The 22,584-nt window shown below is 39.2% G+C and overlaps 4 protein-coding genes across 4 annotated transcripts; 2 read left to right on the forward strand and 2 right to left on the reverse strand.

Moving 5' to 3' along the window:
• The first annotated feature begins 4,967 nt into the window (after positions 1-4,967).
• On the forward strand, positions 4,968-5,858 carry LOC135613695 (protein P21-like). Its single transcript, XM_065110733.1, has one exon. The coding sequence runs from the start codon at positions 5,000-5,002 to the stop codon at positions 5,666-5,668; it is 669 nt and encodes a 222-aa protein (XP_064966805.1). The 5' UTR covers positions 4,968-4,999; the 3' UTR covers positions 5,669-5,858.
• Positions 5,859-10,841: 4,983 nt separating this feature from the next.
• Positions 10,842-12,005, reverse strand: LOC135613993 (uncharacterized). The gene has a single exon (XM_065110987.1). The coding sequence runs from the start codon at positions 12,003-12,005 to the stop codon at positions 10,842-10,844; it is 1,164 nt and encodes a 387-aa protein (XP_064967059.1).
• A 3,966-nt stretch (positions 12,006-15,971) lies between these two features.
• On the forward strand, positions 15,972-17,287 carry LOC135613696 (myb-related protein Zm1-like). The gene is made up of 3 exons (XM_065110734.1): positions 15,972-16,324; positions 16,398-16,527; positions 16,610-17,287. The coding sequence occupies exons 1-3, from the start codon at positions 16,186-16,188 to the stop codon at positions 17,073-17,075; spliced, it is 735 nt and encodes a 244-aa protein (XP_064966806.1). The 5' UTR covers positions 15,972-16,185; the 3' UTR covers positions 17,076-17,287.
• Positions 17,288-19,176: 1,889 nt separating this feature from the next.
• On the reverse strand, positions 19,177-19,539 carry LOC103989883 (auxin-responsive protein SAUR71). The gene has a single exon (XM_009408827.3). It carries the CDS (start codon positions 19,537-19,539, stop codon positions 19,177-19,179), a length of 363 nt encoding a protein of 120 aa, XP_009407102.2.
• Positions 19,540-22,584: the final 3,045 nt, after the last annotated feature.

The following is a 22,584-nucleotide window of genomic DNA, read 5'->3' on the forward strand; positions in this document are numbered from 1 at the left end:
AATCTCTTAAAAAATGCTTTTCCTATCTGATCGAGATTAATGATTTCATGATATTTTGTGAATCTCGAAATTAATTTTAATGACTAGATTATGAATTTCAAGTTAATGATTTGATTTGAATAAGTTTTATCTAAATCATAATCTTGATCTTGCAAAATTGAAGTCACAAATAATATCTTGTGGTATTCATAAATTAATACTCACAATATGAAAGCATTGATATTCATGACTTGAATTGGATTGAAACATTGTATGCTTAAATTAATCATTCTCCTATGTTTCAAAAATTCCTTAAATGCCTTATGTGATGATTGAAAACTAACTTGCTTTATGATGAATCATGAATCATGACTTGATCTATGATGTAAATGCCTTGAAATAATTGAAATATTTAACACTTTTATGCTCTTCCCCCTACCTTCTTCTTGTTTTCAATGATAAAATGGGGAGAAGTTTTGATCATGCATGGTAGGATATAATTTGACAAAATTGATACCATCATGAAATGAAACATTTATGATGTGCAATTATGCATGCAATACTTGTGCTTTCTAATTATGATGTGATGTATTGCATATGATGTAAATCATGATCTAAAATGCTATGAGTGCCAAGTTACACATTTTGAGAAGAAATTGCTATATTGAAACATTAATGTAATCATGAATGGTGATATGATATCATGCATGTAATACTTCAACTTATGATAATGATGCATGCAATGATAAAATATTCATGATGAAAAATTGTCTTGACATTCATAACTTGATTATTCATCCTTTGTCATGATTTTGAAATCGTTGTAAAAGGAAAAAAGAACTACAAAACTGTATTCTCTCTTCCTTTTTTACAATGACAAAGGGGGAGATAGCTAGCTTGTACAGGTCAAGAAGATGCAAAAACTTGATTGCTTGCTTGCCTATCTTAAGTAGCAAAGATTGCTAATTTGCTCATTTCAAGAAGAAAAATTGTCTTCTTGAACATCACTATCTTGAATATCCCAGTTGAAGCAAAACTTGCAATTTGCACATTGCAATAGGAAGCAAGAATCATGAGCTTACACAAGAAAGCTATCTTGTATTTGCTTTCGAAATTTTTGCTAGCTTATATATTGTGAAACTTGTATATCGTAAAAATTGCTAGCTTGTTGGTCTAAAGAGAAGCAAAAAGTTGCTATCTCAAAAGAGGCAAAAATGCTAACTTGCGCATCTAGCAAAGTGAGCAAAATTTTCAAGAAGCAAGAGTTGCCTTCTTGAACATCTCTAATTTGCTAGCTTACATGATGTAGAACTTGCTATCTTATATGCTATAAAACTTACATATCTAAAACTTGATAGCATGAATGTTCTAAGCATGATGTAATACTTGCTAAATCTTCTAGCTCCAAAGATTGCATGATGATAAAACTTGATATTATGATTTTCATGCAATAAGTTGAACCAATATCACAAACACTTGATTGTGATACTTCTCCTTTTTGTTGATGACAAAGGGGGAGAAGTATGTTGATGACATGACATGTGATGCATAAGTTTATGCATATGTTCATGTTGACGTGTTGCAAGTATTCATGATGAATATTGCAATGGCTTGAATTCAGTTTGAATTCAAGGTTCTATCAATATGGCATATTGATAGGGGGAGTTTGTTTAAACTCCGGGAGTTAAGTTTAACTCCGTCATCAAGTGGTTGTCATCATCAAAAAGGGGGAGATTGTTGAATCTCGTATTTTGATGATGAAACTACTTGATATATGTTTATGATTTAATCTGCGTTTTGAGTGACGTAGGATGCTTCGATCAGGATGAGACAATTAAAGCAGGAAAATCATGTTGTGCCGGAGGAACATGTCAGAAGATTGGACGTCGGGCCGGTGGATCGGTCGACGTATCGACAGAAGGCTTCGGGCCGTGGACTCGGGCATCGGGCCAAGAAGAGCGGGTATTGTGCCAAGGATATCGGAGTTGCGGAGTCAACTGGCCGATTGGGCAATAGGCCGCAGGAGAGGACGATGCGCCGAAGAATCAGACGAAGCGTCGAGGGACCAATGACATGCCGGACAACTTGGTTAATTGCTTAGGATTAATTGTCTCGATCGAAGTTTTGTTTTGTTGTGCAGGATTAACTATGATAACGATGAAGACATAAAGCAAAACAAAGTGTCGGAGTCAAGCGCGAAGGATTTGTTGCGAGTTCGAGAGTTCGACGGAAGTCCGAAGGTTCGTCGGGAATGCTACCGGAACCAGCCAAGAAAGAGTTGGGAGCTTGCCGAAGGGTTTTTCGGAAGCTCGCCAGAAGGTTCGTTGGAAGTTCGCGGAGCTCGCCGAGAAAGATCGGAGCTTGCCGAAGAAGCTCGTTGGAACTCGCTATGATCAAATCGTGAAGTCTAGGAGCTTGCCGGGAGTCCGCAGAATGGTTTCCGAGAGTTCATCGGAAGACCGTCGGAAGTTTGCCGGAAGCTCACCAGAAGAAGTCTTGACTTGCGGACTTTGTAATAGCTTAGAAAATGTCTTTAAAATCATAGTTAGCACGTTAATTAGGGTTAGGATTAGGTGTTAATCCTATAACCCAAGTAGGGGCCAATTAGGCTCAAGTTCGGATTGGTTTGGACCAAGTTTGGAGCCAAACCAAGTGAGCTGAAATAGTGAAAGAGGTGCAACCGCCCCAGCAAGAGGTGCCACCGCCCAGGCTAAGTCTCCCAGCGAGACTGGGCGGTGCAACCGCTCCAGCCAGGAGGTGTAACCGCCCAGGGCTCAGTCTCCAAGCGAGACTGGGCGGTGCAACCTCCTCTGTCGAGAGGTAGCACCGCCAGAGCTCAAGTTTCGAGCTCTGGCAGGCGATGCAACCACCGAGCTCGGTCTTCGAGCTCTAGCAGAGAGCTGCAACCTCTCTGGACAGGAGATGCACCGCCTGAGCTCGGTCTTCGAGCTCTGGCAGAGTGGTGCAACCACCTCTGGCAGAGTGATGCAACCACCTCTGGCAGAAAGGGGCGATCACCTCTGGCAGAGAAGAGAAACTTCTCTGGTCAGGAGATGCACCGCCTGAGCTCGGTCTTCGAGCTCTGGCAGGAAGGTGCAACCACCCCTGACAGAGAAGGTGGAACCGTCCGAGCTCAGTCTTCGAGCTCTGCCAGGCGGTGCCACCTCTCCAGTCGAGAGGTGCAACCGCCTGAGCTCAGACTTCGAGCTCTGCCAGGCGGTGCCACCTCTCCAGTCAAGAGGTGCAACCGCCTGATCCCGGAATTCCGGGATTTGATCGTTTTGAGCTTGAAATTTGAATTGGGTTGGGGCCTATAAATACCCCACCTATTCAGCATGGAAAAGACACAGATCCACAACGAATTCTTGATCTTTTCTGTGATTCTAAGAGCTCAAATTTGTGTAAAGTCCAAAAGTTCTCCTCTTTCTGTTCTTCAAGTCTTGAGTTGTAAAGAGAGGAGAGAAAGGATCTGTAAGGGTTGTCTCCTGAGCCCGTCAAAAGGAGTGAAACTGTAAAAGGGCAGTTGGCCTTCGCCCATTGAAGGAAGGCAGCTAGTTGACGTCGGTGACCTCGTCGGAGGAGGAAGCCAAAAGTGGAGTAGGTCAAGACTGACCGAACCACTCTAAATCTCTGGTTTGCGTTTATTTCGAGTACCTTATCATTACTGCAAACCTCCTACATAACTACTGCTCTCTGCGCCTTTACGAACAAGTTCTAAGTGCTGATCTTTTCGAATTTGCATTCAGACGTAAATCTGTGTTTTTCGTACGATCAGCTTACGTTTGCGTTTAGATTCTGCAAAACTGTTTTCTGCGCTTTTACGAACTAGTTTCTAAGTTTAGATCCCTTTGAAACTGGTTTAGACGCAAACTACGTTTAGACGTAAAACTGCGTTTAGACGTAAAACTGCGTTTAGACGCAAACTGCGTTTAGACGTAAAACTGCGTTTAAACGTAAACTGTGCAAACTGTGTTTAAACATAAAACTGTGTTTTAGACGTAAACTTCTTTTAAGCGTAAAACTACGTTTAGACGTAAAACTGCGTTTAGACGCAAACTGCGTTTAGACGTAAAACTGCGTTTAGACGTAAACTGAGTTTAGACGCAAAACTGTGTTTAGACGCAAAACTGCGTTTAGACGCAAACTGCATTTAGAAGTAAACTGTGCTTAGACGTAAACTGCGCTTAATCTTATGCAATCCTAGAATCGGCTTTTACATCGAAATCGTTTTTATCGGACGAACGCAGCTTTCGTTTTTAAATCGCTGAAAGATATCCGCTGCACTAATTCACCCCCCCCCTCTTAGTGCTCTCGATCCTAACATAATATAGATGAATCATTCATACATCGTAAATAAAAAATTGAATAACACTTTTTCATAAGCCAAAGATGCTAACAAATAGATCTAAAATAATTTATTTTACAAATAGAAAACTTTAACACCAAAATCTAAAATCAAATAATAATAGATAAGATTCACGATACGTACATTTTGATGCTAGTTAAAAAAGCTCTTATATGATATGTAGGTACACCATTGTTAGATCTGAAAATTATAGTAATATCGATCTATAAGGAGAATTAGACTTATCGTTTTCTCTTTTTCTATCCTTTATCGGACCACTACAATAGATTTAGAAACTAAGGGGAGATGAGAGAAGATTTATAATTTCTCACTTACTTATTCACAAAATTTTATAATTTTTTAATAATATTATGTAAAAATGTATCGTTTGCTATCTTCTTATAGAATTTCTAGGTAAGAATAGAAAATCTATGATAAGTAATGAATAGGGTCTTTCTAATCAAAATCTATCTCTTAACGAATTGTATGATAATTTAATTTTTTTTATCAATCTATAATCATAATTAAAATTTAATCATATCTATAATATATCTTAAATAAATAATTAGTGATATATAATCTGACACCTCTCTCTTCTCTCCCTTATAAATTCCCCACCTCTCCACCCCTCGGATCTGCACAACACAGAGCACGAAGCCTAAGACTCGCCGTTAGATGGCTTCGTCAAGCATTCTCTCCCTCTCCTTCTTCTTCTCCCTTCTTGTCACCCTCTCCCATGCCGCCAACTTCGAGATCGTGAACCGATGCTCTTACACAGTGTGGGCCGCGGCCGTGCCCGGCGGCGGACGCCAGCTCAACCAGGGGCAGTCGTGGACCATCAACGTGAAAGCGGGAACAACCGGCGGCCGCATCTGGGGCCGCACCGGCTGCTCCTTCGACGGGAGCGGCCATGGGCGGTGCCAGACGGGCGACTGCGGCGGGTTGCTGGCGTGCACGGCGTACGGTAGCCCGCCCAACACCCTGGCGGAGTTCGCGCTCAACCAGTACAGCAACCACGACTACGTGGACATCTCCCTGGTCGACGGCTTCAACGTGCCTATGGACTTCAGCCCCACGTCGGGCGGCTGCCGCGGCATGCGGTGCACGGCGGACATCAAAGGGAAGTGCCCCACGGCACTGAAGGCGCCGGGCGGCTGCAACAACCCCTGCACCGTGTTCAAGACGGACCAGTACTGCTGCAACTCCGGCAGCTGCAAGCCGACCGAGTACTCCAAGTTCTTCAAGAGCAACTGCCCCGACGCTTACAGCTATCCGAAGGACGATCCGACGAGCCTCGTCGCCTGCCCCGGCGGCACCAACTACAGGGTTGTCTTCTGCCCTTGAGATCACCGACGCCACTAATAAGCCTCCCTCGTGTAGGCAACCACGCAGATATATATATATAGCAGTCTCCTACAACACAAATAAGATGTCAAGAGTGATGGAAGGTATTAGCCTTCTCTTGCGCTAATACTGTTTAGTGATGTAATAGAAGTGGTGCAACCAACTAATACGATGCATAATTATCACAGCATGAGTGCTTTTCCATTGATGTTTAAATCATTTTGTGAGAGCAATCAGATAAAGATAATTAAAGCATTTCTATTTATTTCTTGTTGGCTTAAAACATGAATTGGTTTTGAAACATAATGAACCCTACATATATAACTTTATAAAAGATATCTCAAGAATTTTATATATATATATATATATATATATATATAGGATGATGAGCCATCGCCTATCCAATTTGAACCTCGGCCTTTGTCTGTAGAAACTTTGCGTACACTTTTGACAATGCAATTGCGAGTTGACCAGAATGCTTCCATGTGATCCTCCCTAGTAACTTTGGTGCCCGAAAAGTATCCGGCAAGTATGGCTTCAAATATAGGAATTAGTTGCTCTTTGTTTTACGTAGGACGATCAAGATGAACAGAGAGATTGATGCTGACTAATTGAGCCTTGACCAATCGAGGACTTCGGGACTTGAGCCCCGACGCGCGCTCGTGAAGCTGCCGCGAGAGGCGGACATCGATGGGCAGTCCCCGCAGGAGTTGATGGCGCCGGGCGGTTGCAACCACCGGTCGACCGTGTTCAAGACGGACCAGTACTGCTTCAGCTCCGGCAACTGTGCGTCAAGCGGCTGCTTCAGCTTCTTCGGGAGGAACTGCACCGGTGCCTGTATCTTCCCACAACCTCACCACTAGTTCCTCCGGCGAGACTACCTATACGGTAGTCTTTAGCCACCAAGGGTCGAGTGCAGCTTCCTACAAGATTATAATGATGGTGTGTATCAATTAGTAGTTAAAGTATATTTGGAAATACATTTAAAATATGCATGGGGATAGTTTAATATATATTTTAAATATAAATTGATATTTAATCATTTTATTTAAATTATATTTTTCATGAATACTGCATTGTAATTGCTTAAATGTTGATATTATCTTTGAGTAGTATTAATATTTCAATATTTGTAGGATGCTAATAAATTTTTTTAAAATTTTTCAAAATATTTTGTGACATTCACTAAAATCATAAGGTTGTCACTATATTATAGAAACTCTAACCCTCATTTCTTCCCATTCTCTATATTTATATCGTCATAACTCTTTTCAAACAAGTCTGCCATTGCCTATACCATAGCATCGCTAATCTTAAGAACAATCATCTTTTCTTTAATTTCTAACTTGCTTTATTGGAGATGTCTTTTAATTTCTTCCCTATAAAATAATTTCATCAATATTTATCAAACAACACTTATATCAATGCATAAATACAGTTTTTATCTATTGTTTACCAAACATTCTGCAATTCAACGTTTATTCAAATCTCATTCTCTAAATGCACTTTAAAAATATAAATATAATTTCAAACACATATTAGTGTCAAAATTGATTGTTAATCCATGTCACAAAGTCAAAGATATCCGAAACTTCTTGAAAAATTGTCGGATATTCCACTAGGACGACTATACGTTACAAACACCGCGTGTCCGATGGGGCATTCCGACACTCAAAAAGTCATAAATGAGGATTGAAAATAAAGTTTCGAGATGTTACACCATTAGTAAGATACTCCTAGTTGCTTAGGTTCAATCCGCTGCATACATCAGAGGTAAACTCGTCTAATGATCAAATTGATGGACAACAAAAGGCGACATGTAAGATTTGTTTCTGAAACATGTTACTACATAAAAAAAAAAAAAGTCACATAAGACAAGTATGCAAACGTGAAGTTTCAGCTGATTTTGTTGGTGTTCCAGAAGTCCCCGATGACCACGAAAGTGTCTCCCTCAACTTGAACAAGCATCCAAGAAAGTTTCACATCTCTGACAAGCATCTGGTTTGAACCCTTCTGCAGAAACTTGTGTCAATCTGATTAGAAGAACTCGAGTAGCATCAACTATTTCTGATACTGCAGTGAGAACTCAGTTATATCAATTCTAGCAATCTTGGCCTCCTGACAACCTACCAGTCAACATGGTAAGTTACAAACGAAATGGTATGGTAAGTTCCACAAGACATGCCAATACTGAGAGATTTAATGCTGATCTTTGAGATGTTAGATTTTCGGAATATGAAATTGGAGAAACTTGTCTGCAGTACTTTACATTCAGCACCAGCTTCTTCTAGTGATTTCTCTGTTTAACATATGGTTCGACAACTTCAAACTATTCCTCTAGAAAAGCATTATAGATACCCCAAGCATTTGAACCACGATTCCAGGTCCACGGAGGCATGAAGAAGAGATAAACAAGAAATGTAACCTGATTATTGAGCGATGAATAGGTTTCCACCAAGGATTCCATCATCTGACACAACGATAGGTAGCTTTGCAACTGTAAACGAATCTGACTTCAGCTCATAAGTAGAAGACTGACTGAGACAATGCCTACATAAAAAGAAGTTAGTTCTATGCTCCAGTAAGATGCTTAGAGTCGAAGGAGTATCAGGAAAACATAGCAGTAAATACCTTAACTGACTGAATTTGAGCACAAGCATATTTGAGATTGCCAATGTCTCAAGATATATGTTAAGGATATCTACATTTATTGAACCAAAGTATCATCGACTCGAGCCCTGTGCATATGATGTTCAAAGATAAAACGAGACACATTGGCACATTGCAGCCACGGAAACTCTTTTAAAGGTAAGAGAGCCCTTTAAAGTGCTCAGCTTACCAACAGCATGAACAGAACTAAGAAAGGATATTAAAATGGATCGGATCATTGCCGATAACCTATCGATAGTATCCAATTTAAAGGAACCATCACACAGCCTAGGGAAGAAGAGAGAAAACAAATAACGAGCCAAAAATATTTGCTCACAATCATGATTATAACCTAACCAAGATAGCCTGCAAACCAAATAGATCTGTTGCAAACAGAAAAGATTAAAAAAATGCATTCTTAGAGCTTCATGAACCTAGGTTGGAAATATCCATCACATCTTATGGCATACACAAAGATGTTATCTGACAAGCCTAGATTTGTCTCCAAGATGCACCTTAAATAAAGAAGCACTTGGTTTCATCAAACTATATGGAAAGTTCTTTAACTTGGTAATCCACTTCCTATACCAAATAGACCTCCTTTAAATCATCAGGTTATCTATTGAATTTGCAGAATCCAGAATTTGAAGACCAAAAGGTGAATAGCTCTAGGGAATAATCAAAATTCTACTTTTAATGTTCATGATGAATAAATCTCAAAGAATATTTGATATTTAAGAATCTTAAATTACAATAGTCTAACTACTAATCACCAAACAATATCTAGCGTGTTTAACTTTTTTGGAGGAGAAGGTAGTATATGTTGCAGTGATCATAAAGTTTCAGTATCAGGAACTTGCTTATTAATTCAAAGTTTCCATTAACTAAATTTGGAAGTACCAACTGATAAATTCAAGGCACAAATCAGCCTTTGTTCTTAACATGCCATCCTTCAAAAATAAAAATTGTCCTTTTCCGCCTGTCATTTGTTCTCTATGAGCTTCTTCAAACTATGCAATATATTCCGCATGGAAAAGGAAAAAAATCATGAACCACAAAATAAAGATTCAATAACAAAGGAACTACTGGTAAGTGATACGTACTTTGTTTTCGAGAATTGCTCCAGCAGCCCTGATCATAACAGCAACTTCTCAGAGCACATTGCCCATCGGGACATCAGAACATACATTAAAGTAGAACACAATTAGCAGCCGGATTAACAAGGGATTTTACTATAAGAGGCATGCAAGAATCGCCTCTCTTCTCCAGACTGGGAAGAAAGAGGGTCATTCAACAAGCAACAAGGAATATGATAAAGCCAGATGGAAATAAGATAGCTATCATGTCGCTGCTTGCAATAACATTATTGGCTTCAAACTGGTGATCTGCATCAATTGATTTAAGGGGTTTCAACACTTTCACATTACTATACACAGGTCAGTGTGTTGCTTGGGCCAATATATATAAGTTGGTATGGGCAACATGTCATGATTTTGCAATCCTTACTCTCCTTTTCGTATGATACACCAATAAGATTAAAACACTGTTGATTTCTGTTAGCAGCATCCATCAAACCAGCAAAAGTTTTACAATAGGAATTCCACCTAGAAATTTAGTACAGCAATGACTAATTTAAGAGGACAAGACCATGGTAAGCCAGACAATGAACTTGTACTTTTCCCAAACTCAAAAACTTGGCAAGTGGAGTGACTGATTCCTTCATTTGTACAGATGTGCCTAGGTCAAGCAAATGCCCTTATATTTTATGCTTACGGACGTGGTAACCCTTAGGCCTGGTTAAGGGATAAGAATTTTCAATTAAATATATGATTAAATTAATTCATTTATATATGTGACTGACTTGATTCTGTAGGTTGCTTCTCTAATTTTTCTAATAATAAGCGAGGAAAAGAAACTTGTTATATACAATTCGTAAGAAGAGATAGCTTTTCATCCTTAATACAGGTTATGGTGAATGTATAACAGGTAAGTGGAGACGAACTATGGTCTAACAGGTTAAAAAATCCAAGATTGTCAAGAGTTTTTTACTTAAAAAACTCATGAAAAAAGTATTGGCAAGAGAACATTATTATCCTGAAAAGTTATTGAAAATAGAACAAGACTGAGATGCAAGACAGGAATTTCTGACAAAAAATTACAACAAATAAAGAGTAAAGAGGTTTGGCTTAAAAGCCTAAAAGCAGAAGCAGTTACGGTAGCCTGCAATAGTTGTTAATTTTTCAGACGATAATTTTCTCACACTTCAGGCATCACTGAATAAAAGTGCATATAGAGCAATCAAATGTAGCAATATTACCAGATGAGCTAAACTATAAAAAACGCAGCTAGAATTAGCAGTAATTAACATCTGAATTTTCATTCCACCTTTTGTGTACAATACCATATACATCTTCGCTTGAGTCACCAACATGATGCTAAGCTTTCACGGCTGAAATAATTTGATATACAAAAAGCCCCATCACCAACATGATGCTAAGAGACCGGAAAAAATTGTATTGTACAATCAAACAACCAAATCTCTTTCTTTCTTCAACAAGGATTTGATTGATTTGCTAAACAGAAACCACGAAACAGTTAGAACAAGGGCCACAATCTTGCCGCCCAAAAGCCCCAGAAGAACTACTGCACAGAAGACCAATTGTTGGGAGCTCCTCGATCTAATTTCATGACCATTTTCTCGAATAAATTCAACATCCTGTTTGTCATGATCGGTCACACTATCAGAGGCATTCATGTTTAGAACATCTCTAACACTAAGCACTGCTTCATAATCTCTATTGCTCGCTTTCGGATTCTCCTCTTCTATTTCTGTAATGCTACCTCTTCCACTCAAATCCAAAGAAAGCTCTTTTTCATCATTACCGTGCTTTTGCGCACGATGCTTCTTTGGGATTAACTTCCTAAATAGCTTCTTTGCCTTTGAGTTGCCCTTAGAACTAAGATCACGCACGAGGGAAATCTTCCCTGTCCCGGCAAGATCCTTCCTTTCCAACAAAACCTCCGTCCCCTGCTTCCAATCAATAGATTCCAGCGAGCTACTCTCTGATCTTACCGTATCCGAACAGCTATCAATCCCAACTTCCCTGATAGGAGAAACCACTCCTCGTCCTTCAAATTCCCATCCTCCGACGACCGAGTTCAACCTCGTCGTCGCTTCCGAGCACGGCTTCGAGAACCATAGAGCCCGATACCCGATCGAATCGAGCAGCCATAAAGCCAGCGCAGAGAGCGTGAACCCCGCAACAAGCATCTTCCTTTCCATGGCCAGAACCACCAAAACCAACGTCATTATGAAAAGAAGGCCAAACACGATCCCGAGGCGCCTGTGCTTCGTTTCATTGGAATCAGGCAACGACGGGAAGCCATCCGCCGCCACCGGAATCGGTCGGCCGACAGAGGATGCCTCGGGCAGAGGGCCACCGACCAAAGGAGACGTTACGGCGGGGGGTTCGGAAGCCGCAGAATCGGATTCAGAAGGGGGTTTCCTCTTCCGGGAGGGCTTCCTCAAGCGGCCGCGGTTCTTGACGAATAGGTCAGCGAGGGAGGTAGGGAAGCCGGTCTGCACGACGAGCGACCCGCCGCGGTGGGGCCGGATGCCGGCGAGTAACCGAGATACGCCGCCGCCTCTGCCTCCGCCGGGCCGGGGCTTCTTCCACGGGTTCGGCATCGCGGGGGATCGGCGATCATGGACGAGGAGAATAATCGGCGATCAGATCGGCAAAGCGCGGAGGTCTGTTTGGGCCGCGCATGCGTTTCCTTAAAAAAAGGCGTTCTCTTTTGCAATTTACCCCTCCATGCAAACGAAATTTACATAAATCGAGACAGATGTGGCGGTCAATGTGGTACGCCATCGGACGGTCGTGATCTCATTCAAGATCCAAATCCCAAATTATAGATTAAATCATAGTAATAATACTCAACAAACTAATTCAAGATTATTGGTCAATTGGTCTCACTATTCACCATCAACTTAAGATAATAATTTTTTAAATATTATTGTGTTTAGTGTTGAAAAATAATTCGATCATCCAACAACTTAATGTGTCGTCTAATCTATCCAAGATGAAATTTTCTAGTGTTTAAAAATATTTAATTATCTAAATTTTATTTAGATTATTTCTATAAAACTTTCATATGCTTACTCATATCGAGTGAAATAAAAATAAAAAAGTTTAAAATAAGTTCGTAATTCTTTTCGTATCTATTATTAATTTATAAAAACTTAAATACATTAATATAAAAATATTTTCTTTGAAATATCGTGTTCACAAAGCAAGCTCGGTCGACACACCATCGTTTGTCGATTGACTAAATTTGACATGAATAACTATCTATATATTCAAGGCCTAAATTAGTTGTATGTGAATGAGAGGTATGATTTGCTTGGGTAGTTCAGACCACAAATCCACCTCTTAATTAGTGGTAGCGATCCTATCCTTATGATGTAACAATGGTGTTGCTATTGGACGATCTCACACATGTGAGTCTCACGAGTGGAAGCCTGACTCACCATCATCATCCAATGCTCATGCCGTGCTTTATGTCAAAGGCATGCAAGTAGTGGCCATAACGCGAGAGTTGGGAGTATTAAATGACTGTGGCCAGTTAGGGCTGTTGGTCTGCCATGCACGCGATTGGAAGATACTACTATCAGTGGGAGAAGCTTCTCTGAGTCGTAATCATTCTAATCACTATCACTTGAGGTGATGTGTTCTTACCAACTTAGATTAAATCAAGTTGATCATAGTGGAGAGAAGTTGGACATCTAAGATGGATGGATGGATAGCATTACAAGAAGATGATGGAAAGGAAGAGAGGCAGAAGAAGGTTCCTGGCAATGCAATGAATAGATAAAAGAGGTATAGATAGATGCCATGTCATGTGGCTTGCACTAATGACTCTTGTGAATATAATGATCATATTAGGCTCATCTAGTGGTTCCTTGCAAGAAAGCTTTACTTGACTCTTTGATATCAGCTGCAAAGTACAAGCTGAAGAAACACTGCAGAATCATGTCTCAGTTGCCCCTCCTCACCAACTCATCTTGAGAGATTCCAAAGCAAGAATGTGTACTCTATGGGGGACCAGTTTTCTAGTTGTGAATCTTTGACTCATCTCTCTTCTTTTCCTTAATTTGGTGTGTGATCTGTTCATTCATATCTATTCTTTAGATAAATTCTACTCCAATATTGTAGGACTGAGCTGATTTATTAAAAATTAAGGATGATAAATTACGCATCTAAAGTATTAAATTTTTTTATTATCAAGGATTAATAAGTTCGAGATGTCATTCGATATATTTTTAAACCTATTTATATTGGTTCGATAAGTATTGATGATGCACAAGACTCACCTACGATGATGCGAGGATTTGAAATCTTAATGCTTCGTTCATACGATGATAATATTTCTAAAACCCCACCTCATGACTTTGACTCTTAATTCATACGCATTATTTTTTTATGAATTACTAAATCTTATCACATTTTTAACTTATTTTCTAAATATAAAACTCTTATAAAAGAATAAAATCAAATACGAATACTTTTTTTTTGTCTTTAAAGTTTTTACAAAAGTTTTATTCGCTTCGTATTTATAAGAATACATTATGTTCGTTCTAACTCAGTCATCCAAGAAAAGAGAGTCTAAACAGATCATTCCTTGTCTCCCAATCTTCGAGATCGACCTTATATCGTTCTATCGACGGACGACGACGTTTATCACCACCGATAAACACAAAGCTCAGCTCAAAAGACTACACTTGTCTTCTTCATGATAAGCTCAGAGAGAACATGTTCTCAAGACACTATCTATCCTTTAGCACACAGCATGTCCTCTATCATGTACTCAAGTTGACAAGTCGAGACAAATCCAAAGGAAGACGGTGTCTTACTCCGACGACTGACTCGTTCGAGGACAGCAATACCATGGAGATCAAGCCGCTAAAAATTCCTCCATCAATGAGAACTCGAGATTTCTCATTGAATCATAGCATTAATCTTTCGGTTCAGTTTATGTTGCAGGTTTGATGTTGAAACGGATAGATAATATGGCATCAACCTATTTATTTCATGAATGAAATGCACAACAACAGCTACAGTAATATCTTAATTAGATTCAAACTATTTGTAGAAAGAATTATGAATTCAAGTAGGAGAAAAAGGAACAATTAAGATTTATTGTTATAAAGATATTATTATGTATCTCAATATTTTTGTTAAGGGAGAATCACAGAGGAAAACACTTTTTCTCTGTTGGATGAGAAAATATATAATAAATAAAGAGAAATATTTGATATTTATTTTTTATATAATTAAAATTTTAATTTTTTTTCTTGAAATCTTTGGTTTGATGGTTGACACTCTCATTTCTCTTCTGATTTGAAGGTCATTCTCTCCCTCAACAACAAGTTACTTGGAGCGCAAATCAAAAGCATCAATTAAGAAACAGTGCTTAGAATGTGGTGAACGATGGCAAAAATAGGTTTACTTCTCGTTGACTCGGTGAAAGATCGCGTGAGTGGAGGTCAAATTGCCAGTAAAGTCAAAGTGTTCTTCAGCCACTTTAGTGGTATGTTGAGCACACTAATCTAAAAGGACTTTAGAATCCACTTTAAAAATTATATCTTTTATTGGTGCGTGTCGATCGACTTCCTTTACGAGTCTTGATGATGGAAATGTTGGAAGATTCCCATATATCTTTGAATCAATCAACATTTACATTATAAGACTTCTGACTTTATATTTCCAAGTATTTAATGTCCAAATGCAATAATATCTAGAAGCTTTATAAATGTGCCTTCTTTACAAAAAGCCATCTTTACAACTGTCTTTCTTTGAATCTATCAAATCCTTCCATATGTCAAAGTTTAAAAAAATGATCATTTAAATGCATTAAATAGATCGGATTGCCAAAAAAAAAAAAGTGTTCCTTACCATATACAGAGCTAATTAAATATTACCTCATATAATTAGCTATCTTTATCATCCCATTTTCTATATTTTTAAAAGTGATCATTATATTTATGAAAGTAAAATATTTAATCTTTTTTCTCGTCGACTCTACCAATGAAAATATAATACGTGCTCATGGATGAATCGAAATGAGGTGAGTCAATACATGCTCAATGATAAGCCATACAGTATTTCTGTCAGCAAAATCGATGACGTGAAGAGAAATTGGGTTAAATATTTCACTTTCATAATTATAAGAATCTCAATATAATTTTTGAAAGTAGAACGAAATGCTAAAGTTAACTAATTACAAGAAATAATCTATAATTAGTCCTATTATGTATTTTATAAGCAATTTTGACTATGAACATTATTTGTAGAAATCATATTCGGACTAACAATTATCTTAATATTTTTATAATCAATGTTCAAGTTAAAAAAGAATATTCATGGAGAAAAAAAATCCTGATAATTAAATATTTGATCCTCTTATAAATATCTCATTTTTTTATTTTATTGTAAATGATTATACATGATGAAACTTTTGATTTTTTGTTTTCAGTGAGTTAATATTGCATCAATTTTTCTGTCATATTCTTATTTACTTTTTTTTTTATTTTCTTTTGATTTTGAGATTCTACTCTCCTCCCTGCGAAGAGATCTTAATTAGGATAAACCTTTCTCGAGTGCTTCGTGTTGATACCCTCAGTCAGTCGCGATGCTTCTTATCGAAGTTCGACGATGACTGGCCTTCGGTGGCAAATACATGTCGTTAAAACAGGATATCCATGATTCAGAGAGGTTCTTAGTCTCGTGTTTCACGTTGTTCTCTCGATGTATACATAGGTCTATGCGTGTGGGTTGGCATTCAGATCAAGCGTTGGAGACCTTGAGATGGGGCGAGGACGAGCTCCGTGCTGCGATAAGGTGGGGCTAAACAAGGGGACTTGGACATCGGAGGAGGACACCAAGCTTGTAGCCTTCATCCACAAGCATGGCCGTGGAAACTGGCGAGCTCTCCCTAAACAAGCAGGTTGAGCACACAGTACCGTGCACCTTCTGTCGCATGTTAGCCTGATGTAGGAGGTGGACTTGGATTCCTGTAGGTTTGCTTCGATGCGGGAAGAGCTGCCGGCTGAGATGGATCAACTACCTTCGCCCCGACATCAAGCGAGGAAACTTCACAGAGGAGGAAGTGGAGACCATCATCAGGCTTCAAGTACAACTGGGGAACAGGTAGCCTTTCCTTGCGTCACTCTGCGTGCGTATCTTGTCCAGCCTATACTTGAACTCATGCAGCACCAAAATCCCGGATCAGATGGTCCAAGATCGCCTCTTGCCTTCCCGGAAGAACCGACAACGAGATCAAGAATCTTTGGAACACGCATCTAAAACGGCGCTTGGGGGCAAAACAGACAGGTTCTTCGCGCGCTCACAGTTCATGCGGTAAGGTCGGCGACGAACAAGACCAGAAGCAAGAATCCATCAACGAATCGTCGTCGTCGTCGTCGTGCATCTCCTCGTCGGAGTCACACGTAGCACCTCGCGTAACTTGCAGCGGGCCGCATGATGAGACGAAGAACAGGTGCATCCAAGACTGTTCTATCGAACCAGAAGTATGGGGAGGAGTTATGGATGAGTTTTCCTTCTTTGTTCCTCCTTACGTGGGTCCAATGGCGGAAGGAGTTCACCGCTGTACTGCGACGACCTCTGAGGAGAAGGCGACAAGGGAGATCGAAGACGATGGATGGTTGGCCTATTTGGAGGAGGAGCTTCAACTGTGAACACGACTGCGCACAGTGAGATTAAGGGTGACTTCTTCGATGCAGATCGACGGTGCAACTAAGGGATCAAAGGATGCACATCATGTCTCAATTTGGTTAAATTAATTTGTAAGAATTTGATAAACATAGTCCCAATTTGGAAAACATCTTTACATGCTACTACTATTACTATTATTATTATTATTGTTTCTCACTTGCTAGTGAAAGATGGTGAGAACTTGTGCTCATCTTAATCTTGGATGCCACATGGCTTTCATCGGGTCATTTCTGTGAATGATTTCCATCCAGTTCGGAATAATCGCAGCAAAATCAATGAATTCTGCTGAGAAAATATGTGATCTTTTCCATCTATTGCCTTCTTGATCTTGTTTTCGATGCTGCAAAACAGAGCTCTCGGGTGTCTGAACATTGCCCTGCTACTTTCACCTCGTCTACATAATGGACTGATGCTGGCAGCATTAGTCTCTACTATCGCAGTCTCTTTTTCGTGTATTGCCTTCGTTCAGCAGTTCTGTTTTAGGCCCGATTATTTGGGATATAGATACAGCAAATATAGAAGAAGAAACATCTAACAACTAGTAGAGCAGAGGGAGAGAGGAGACTAGAAGAAGAACATGATGAGAGCTGTCTGCAGTTTGAGTTACAGAAGCATTGCATTTAATGTTTGATCTGTCTTTAGTTCCTTAATCTATTAGATATGTGCTGTTGTCGAGTAATCTGAACATTAAGATGGCATCGATTGTCATTGACACAGTCATTCATGTTGAGCAATGAAATGTTTAAAGCCACATATTATTTTGTCTTGCTAAGCTTCCTTCAGACTGATGGTAAATAGTTCAGATGGTAGATTGCTTTAGGTATGGGGCTCAGTACTAAGCATCTCTAACTTTTGCATATTTTCTTTTATTCTGGTAGAAGCCAATGATATTTTAGCTTATCATATTTATGAGCATAAATCAGAGTGCTTATTTTTCTTAAATAGCATATCTTCATGAATGAATGAGTTGTCTTGATTGTTCTAAGTACACTGATTTCTTTCTGAATCTACAAGGCACAATGGGAAGCAGACAATTAGTCTTGTGGTAATTCAAGATTCAATTGCGACATCACTATTATTAGCATGTCCAAATGCATCTTGTTAAATGCTTTATACCAGAAGACAACAGTGTTGATATCATTTGTTACTGAATGCGAAATAGCTAATTGTTAATGCCTTCTTAGGCCATCATTCTCTTCCGTTCTCAGTCAGGCAAACAACTAATTGCTGTCCACAAATTTCTGCAAGTATGATTGTTGTTTGTTCTTCTTACATATCGGATCTCATTCCAATTCGGCCTGAGATGCTGTATGCAACCACCAAGAATCCAATGAAGATAGCGCTGCATGGAATTCAATTTAAGATTCAGGCAGCTGATCCCTCAGAACTGGACCTTGATGTTCTCAGAAACTCACTCAGCACATCAAATTGAGAGATTGCGGTGCCATGAAGTTTCATCAGTCGCACTAATGACCCCCGGGACAGTAATTTTCTTGAGATCTTCGGATTCCGATTGCTGTCCTGTTTGTATGTATTAATCAAGTGTTTGTTGGAAGCAGATGTCCTCAAATGGGTGAAGCAATCTTGTATATATAATTGCTATTGTGGTTGATGATGATATATGCATCTTATTCTGGGCGTCAGGTGTCATAGATCGAGTATAAATTTTTCTGGAGGTGAGAAGATGATTATAATGAGCTGCTTTAAAAGGATTTCATCAACAACATATTCAGATTGTAATTGTTTATTTCAGAGAAGAAGAAATTCCTGCTCAGCATCGGCAACTTCATCTTCTGAGAAAGTTCAAACTTGAATTAGACATACTAAGGTTTCCCACTCTTTCAAGTCATTGTAGCTCTTCCTTGATGTGAGTGCCTTTCTTCGTGTATGCTAAAGCCATTAATTTCTCTATCTACGTACTGTTGCTATAGAAATATATGTACACAGCCATCGGGGAATAGGGAAGAAGAAAGGGAGTAAACTTGCTGCTATTCGTTTTCTTCATCTGACAACAAATCCTAAATGATGCACAACATAACCTTACAGTCGAGCAAGAAATGGTCGTCATCTGGCCTTGGAGACCACATCGACCATCTTCTCGAAGTGTCTGGCGTTGAATGGGATCCTGATGACCCCTCGCTGCGTGTACCCGAACTCCTCGGCGGCCATCTCCAGCAACGCCGTGAAGCGGGCGTCGTTGAAGAGATCCACATGCACAAGGAATCTCTCTGCCGCTTCTTCCTCCTCCCCGTCTCCGACGAGCACCGGCACGTAGCCTCTCGGAGTCTGCTTCCCGAACCACCTCTTTCTGCTGCTCAGCAGAGGATCATATAACGTCGAAGGCTTGGTCTCCTTCCTCCTCCGCGCCATTGCTTTGCAGAGCATACCGTTGAAGGCAAAGGTTGCAGATGTAGTGGTACTCTGCATGCCTACGATGAGCTGCGACCTTCGAAGAGAGCAATATATGCAATATATATCCACAACTGGTTTGGAATTTGCTCTGACCGATCAAAGATTGGAGCCCAATCAATTAGCATGTAGAATTTGAACCAAAATGTGGTCCATTTTCTTCAGCCATGAAGTCTCCGGTCTAATGTTACCTGGGAGCTGGTCCACGGTGCACGCCATGGAGTCACTTCAAGCTACATTTCCGAGAACTGCGTAGGCCGCGAATCCAATGAACCATGTGGAAGGCAGTGTCTCGAGAGTCTCATCAATCATTGATTCGCTTCTTTCTTTGGGATATAATATTGCAGCGCAGTAGAAGAAACTTTTGGCATGGGATGAGAAGTCGTAATTGATGGTGGTGATGGAAAGCGGAACTCTTAACTTTGACCGTGGGTAAGATGTAGTCAACAAATGTCGAAAAGACAGTCCAATTTGTCGTTAGGGACATAAGAGGATGGCCCGATCCCAACCGTTAATCTTATCAATCCCACAAGATCTGTGCCAATTGATACATATCACTAAAATCAATAGTAATTTACAGATTGATGATAGCTTTTTTATGATCGCCCTGCTAAATTGGAGTTTCACAATTTTGCTATAAACTTTTATATAAAACATAAAGAAGCCTAAAACTTATTAATATAAAGACGGGTGAGTAGATCCGATTGATTTATTGTCGAAAGTGTAAGTCTGACTCCTCTTGGCTAACGTGGAGAGCAGACGTTACAGGAAGGATGAAAGAATCTATAGGGAGAGGCGATTCGCTGGGAGCAACTTAGTCTCCGAGTAGTAAGGCTTAGTTGGAGAGTTGAGCAGTCTCCTCGGTTAGATAACCCTCTAACCGTGCCTTTGGGCTATGTCTACACAATAGGTCTACATGGAGGGTGTCCCGACTTCATCTTTCTGATGCTTAAGTCAGAAAAAAAAATGTATAGCTCTCACTCGCATATTCTTATTTGACTTTGGGCTCAACTTTTATACCTAAACGCTTGTATGACAGAGGCATTGGCTCGTTAGCATGTGCTCCTAAGGGCGCCGCCTAAGCTGGACTGTTGAGGTGGCTCTTTTGGCTTGACCCCTCATTCTTTTGGGTTAGGCGTGATCCCTCTGTCAGGATTATCTCTATCGAATTTTATGAACAACTTTATATCAAACATAAAAGAAAATATGTTTATGGTAGATAGGTATTCTTTATGTAAATTGATGTGAGAGATGGTTGAGGTTATTAAATCGGTTTGATTTGACGTGTCCCTTCAATATATGTCTTGAGGAGACATCTTATTAAAGCATACTGTACACATTCTCAATACGTCGGACGTTAAAGTCTTGCAATAAATATATAGTACATACATTATCTAATACATGAAAATACTTTTGCATTATTATACACCCAAATAGACTGAAACAATTACGATCCGATACTCTTCTCTCTCTTATATCACTGTCATTTGGATTGGAGTGTTCCGTTCGGTCCACATCTGATACGATCGAACTCTCCCTTGTCATGACACAGCATAGTTGAACAAAGCAACAACCGGGAAGCGAGGTGGCGTTGAAAAGATTCGCTTCTTCTTCTTCGTCGTCGTCGTCGTCCCCTTCGGTTCTGAGCAAACGATCGTAGAACACGGAAGACTGGTTTCCTTCCTCCTCTAGCGCATGGCTTACTGTTCCTTTAAGTTGGTCGACGCGGACGAATTCAGCAGCGAGAGATTTCACTAGATGTGCTTCTCTGCACGAGATAGCAGTCTCTAGTGAGAGTTATGCGGCAGGAAGGAGTAGGACACGTGGTTTGTAAGGTTCTGAGACGGATCAAAAACCAGAATCTAAGTCGCAAATCTAACGGTGGATTTTGGAGAATACGTGGTCAAAGTTTTCAGCTGAGTCGCCGGTCTTATGCAAAAGTGGGATTGGCTAACGCTGTGGAGTGACCACCAAGCAAGTAGAAGCTGCGTGGGAAGCTCGATTCTTCTGAACACAGACTTTTTGATGTCGAAGTGAGTTGAAATAAATTTGTACGTGATATGATTAGTTGGAATTTGGTATCAACTATGGAGTTAACTTCCGGAGGTTGATATCAAAGTGGTTAATATTTTCTAATTAGATTTGTAATTATAAAATCTATACCATATGAAACAGTCTCTCAAATTTATAAGAAATTTAATCTTCACAAGAATGGATTAAAATTATAAGAAATTTTAGAATGGCTAATCTAAATCATTCTGACTAGGGTGAACATATATCAATTCAAACATTAATTTAATATAAAAGGTTAAACTTTTAAGTTATGGGTCAAATCAAATATAATTTACTATATGAATATTTTCAACATCTTCTTTTATTTATGTATAGGTTTATGGTCTTCGGCTTACTTTTAAGAGTTCAAACTTCAAAATTACGTCTTTTTGACGTTTCATTCATTCACATTTACTCGTAGTGGTACGAGTCATTTTTATTCATTCAAACTATTGCTTGATTAGCTCAATCCCTTCTTTATCTTTTTTTTTTTGACTTATTCGGATCAAATTTTTATCCACCTAGCTTTACTATCATGTCAGAAATTTTATAAAAATAACATATATCGTCATATATCAATTCTAAGTTATGAGCTAAATTTAATATGTGTAACTCAATTGTTATTGTATCTCTTTTCATCTTACACATATGAATATTTTCAACAAAAGTGATAAATATGAAAAGAGAATATCGTCCACTTCATTATTTTTGTCTCACATTATCTCATAAAAAAAACTCCTTTACCTACAAAAATCAGATAAATTACACCATATTCGATAATCAAAATTTATCATATCTGATAGTTATAAAAAAATAATAAATTTTTGTGTATATAATCAATTATATGATTAATTAATCTATGAATTTTGATCAAATCTAACTCCAGTTTTGCTTGATGCTTCCTAAATCGCACGGAGACGAGAGTCTTGTATTCCGAGTCATCAAGATATCTATATGATCAATGAAGTCATGGTATTTGGCTGGTAGAAATTGGTATCTTGTGTTGAAATC

This window comes from Musa acuminata, chromosome BXJ2-6, assembly GCF_036884655.1.
Source record: "Musa acuminata AAA Group cultivar baxijiao chromosome BXJ2-6, Cavendish_Baxijiao_AAA, whole genome shotgun sequence".
Classification (NCBI taxonomy): Eukaryota; Viridiplantae; Streptophyta; class Magnoliopsida; order Zingiberales; family Musaceae; genus Musa; species Musa acuminata.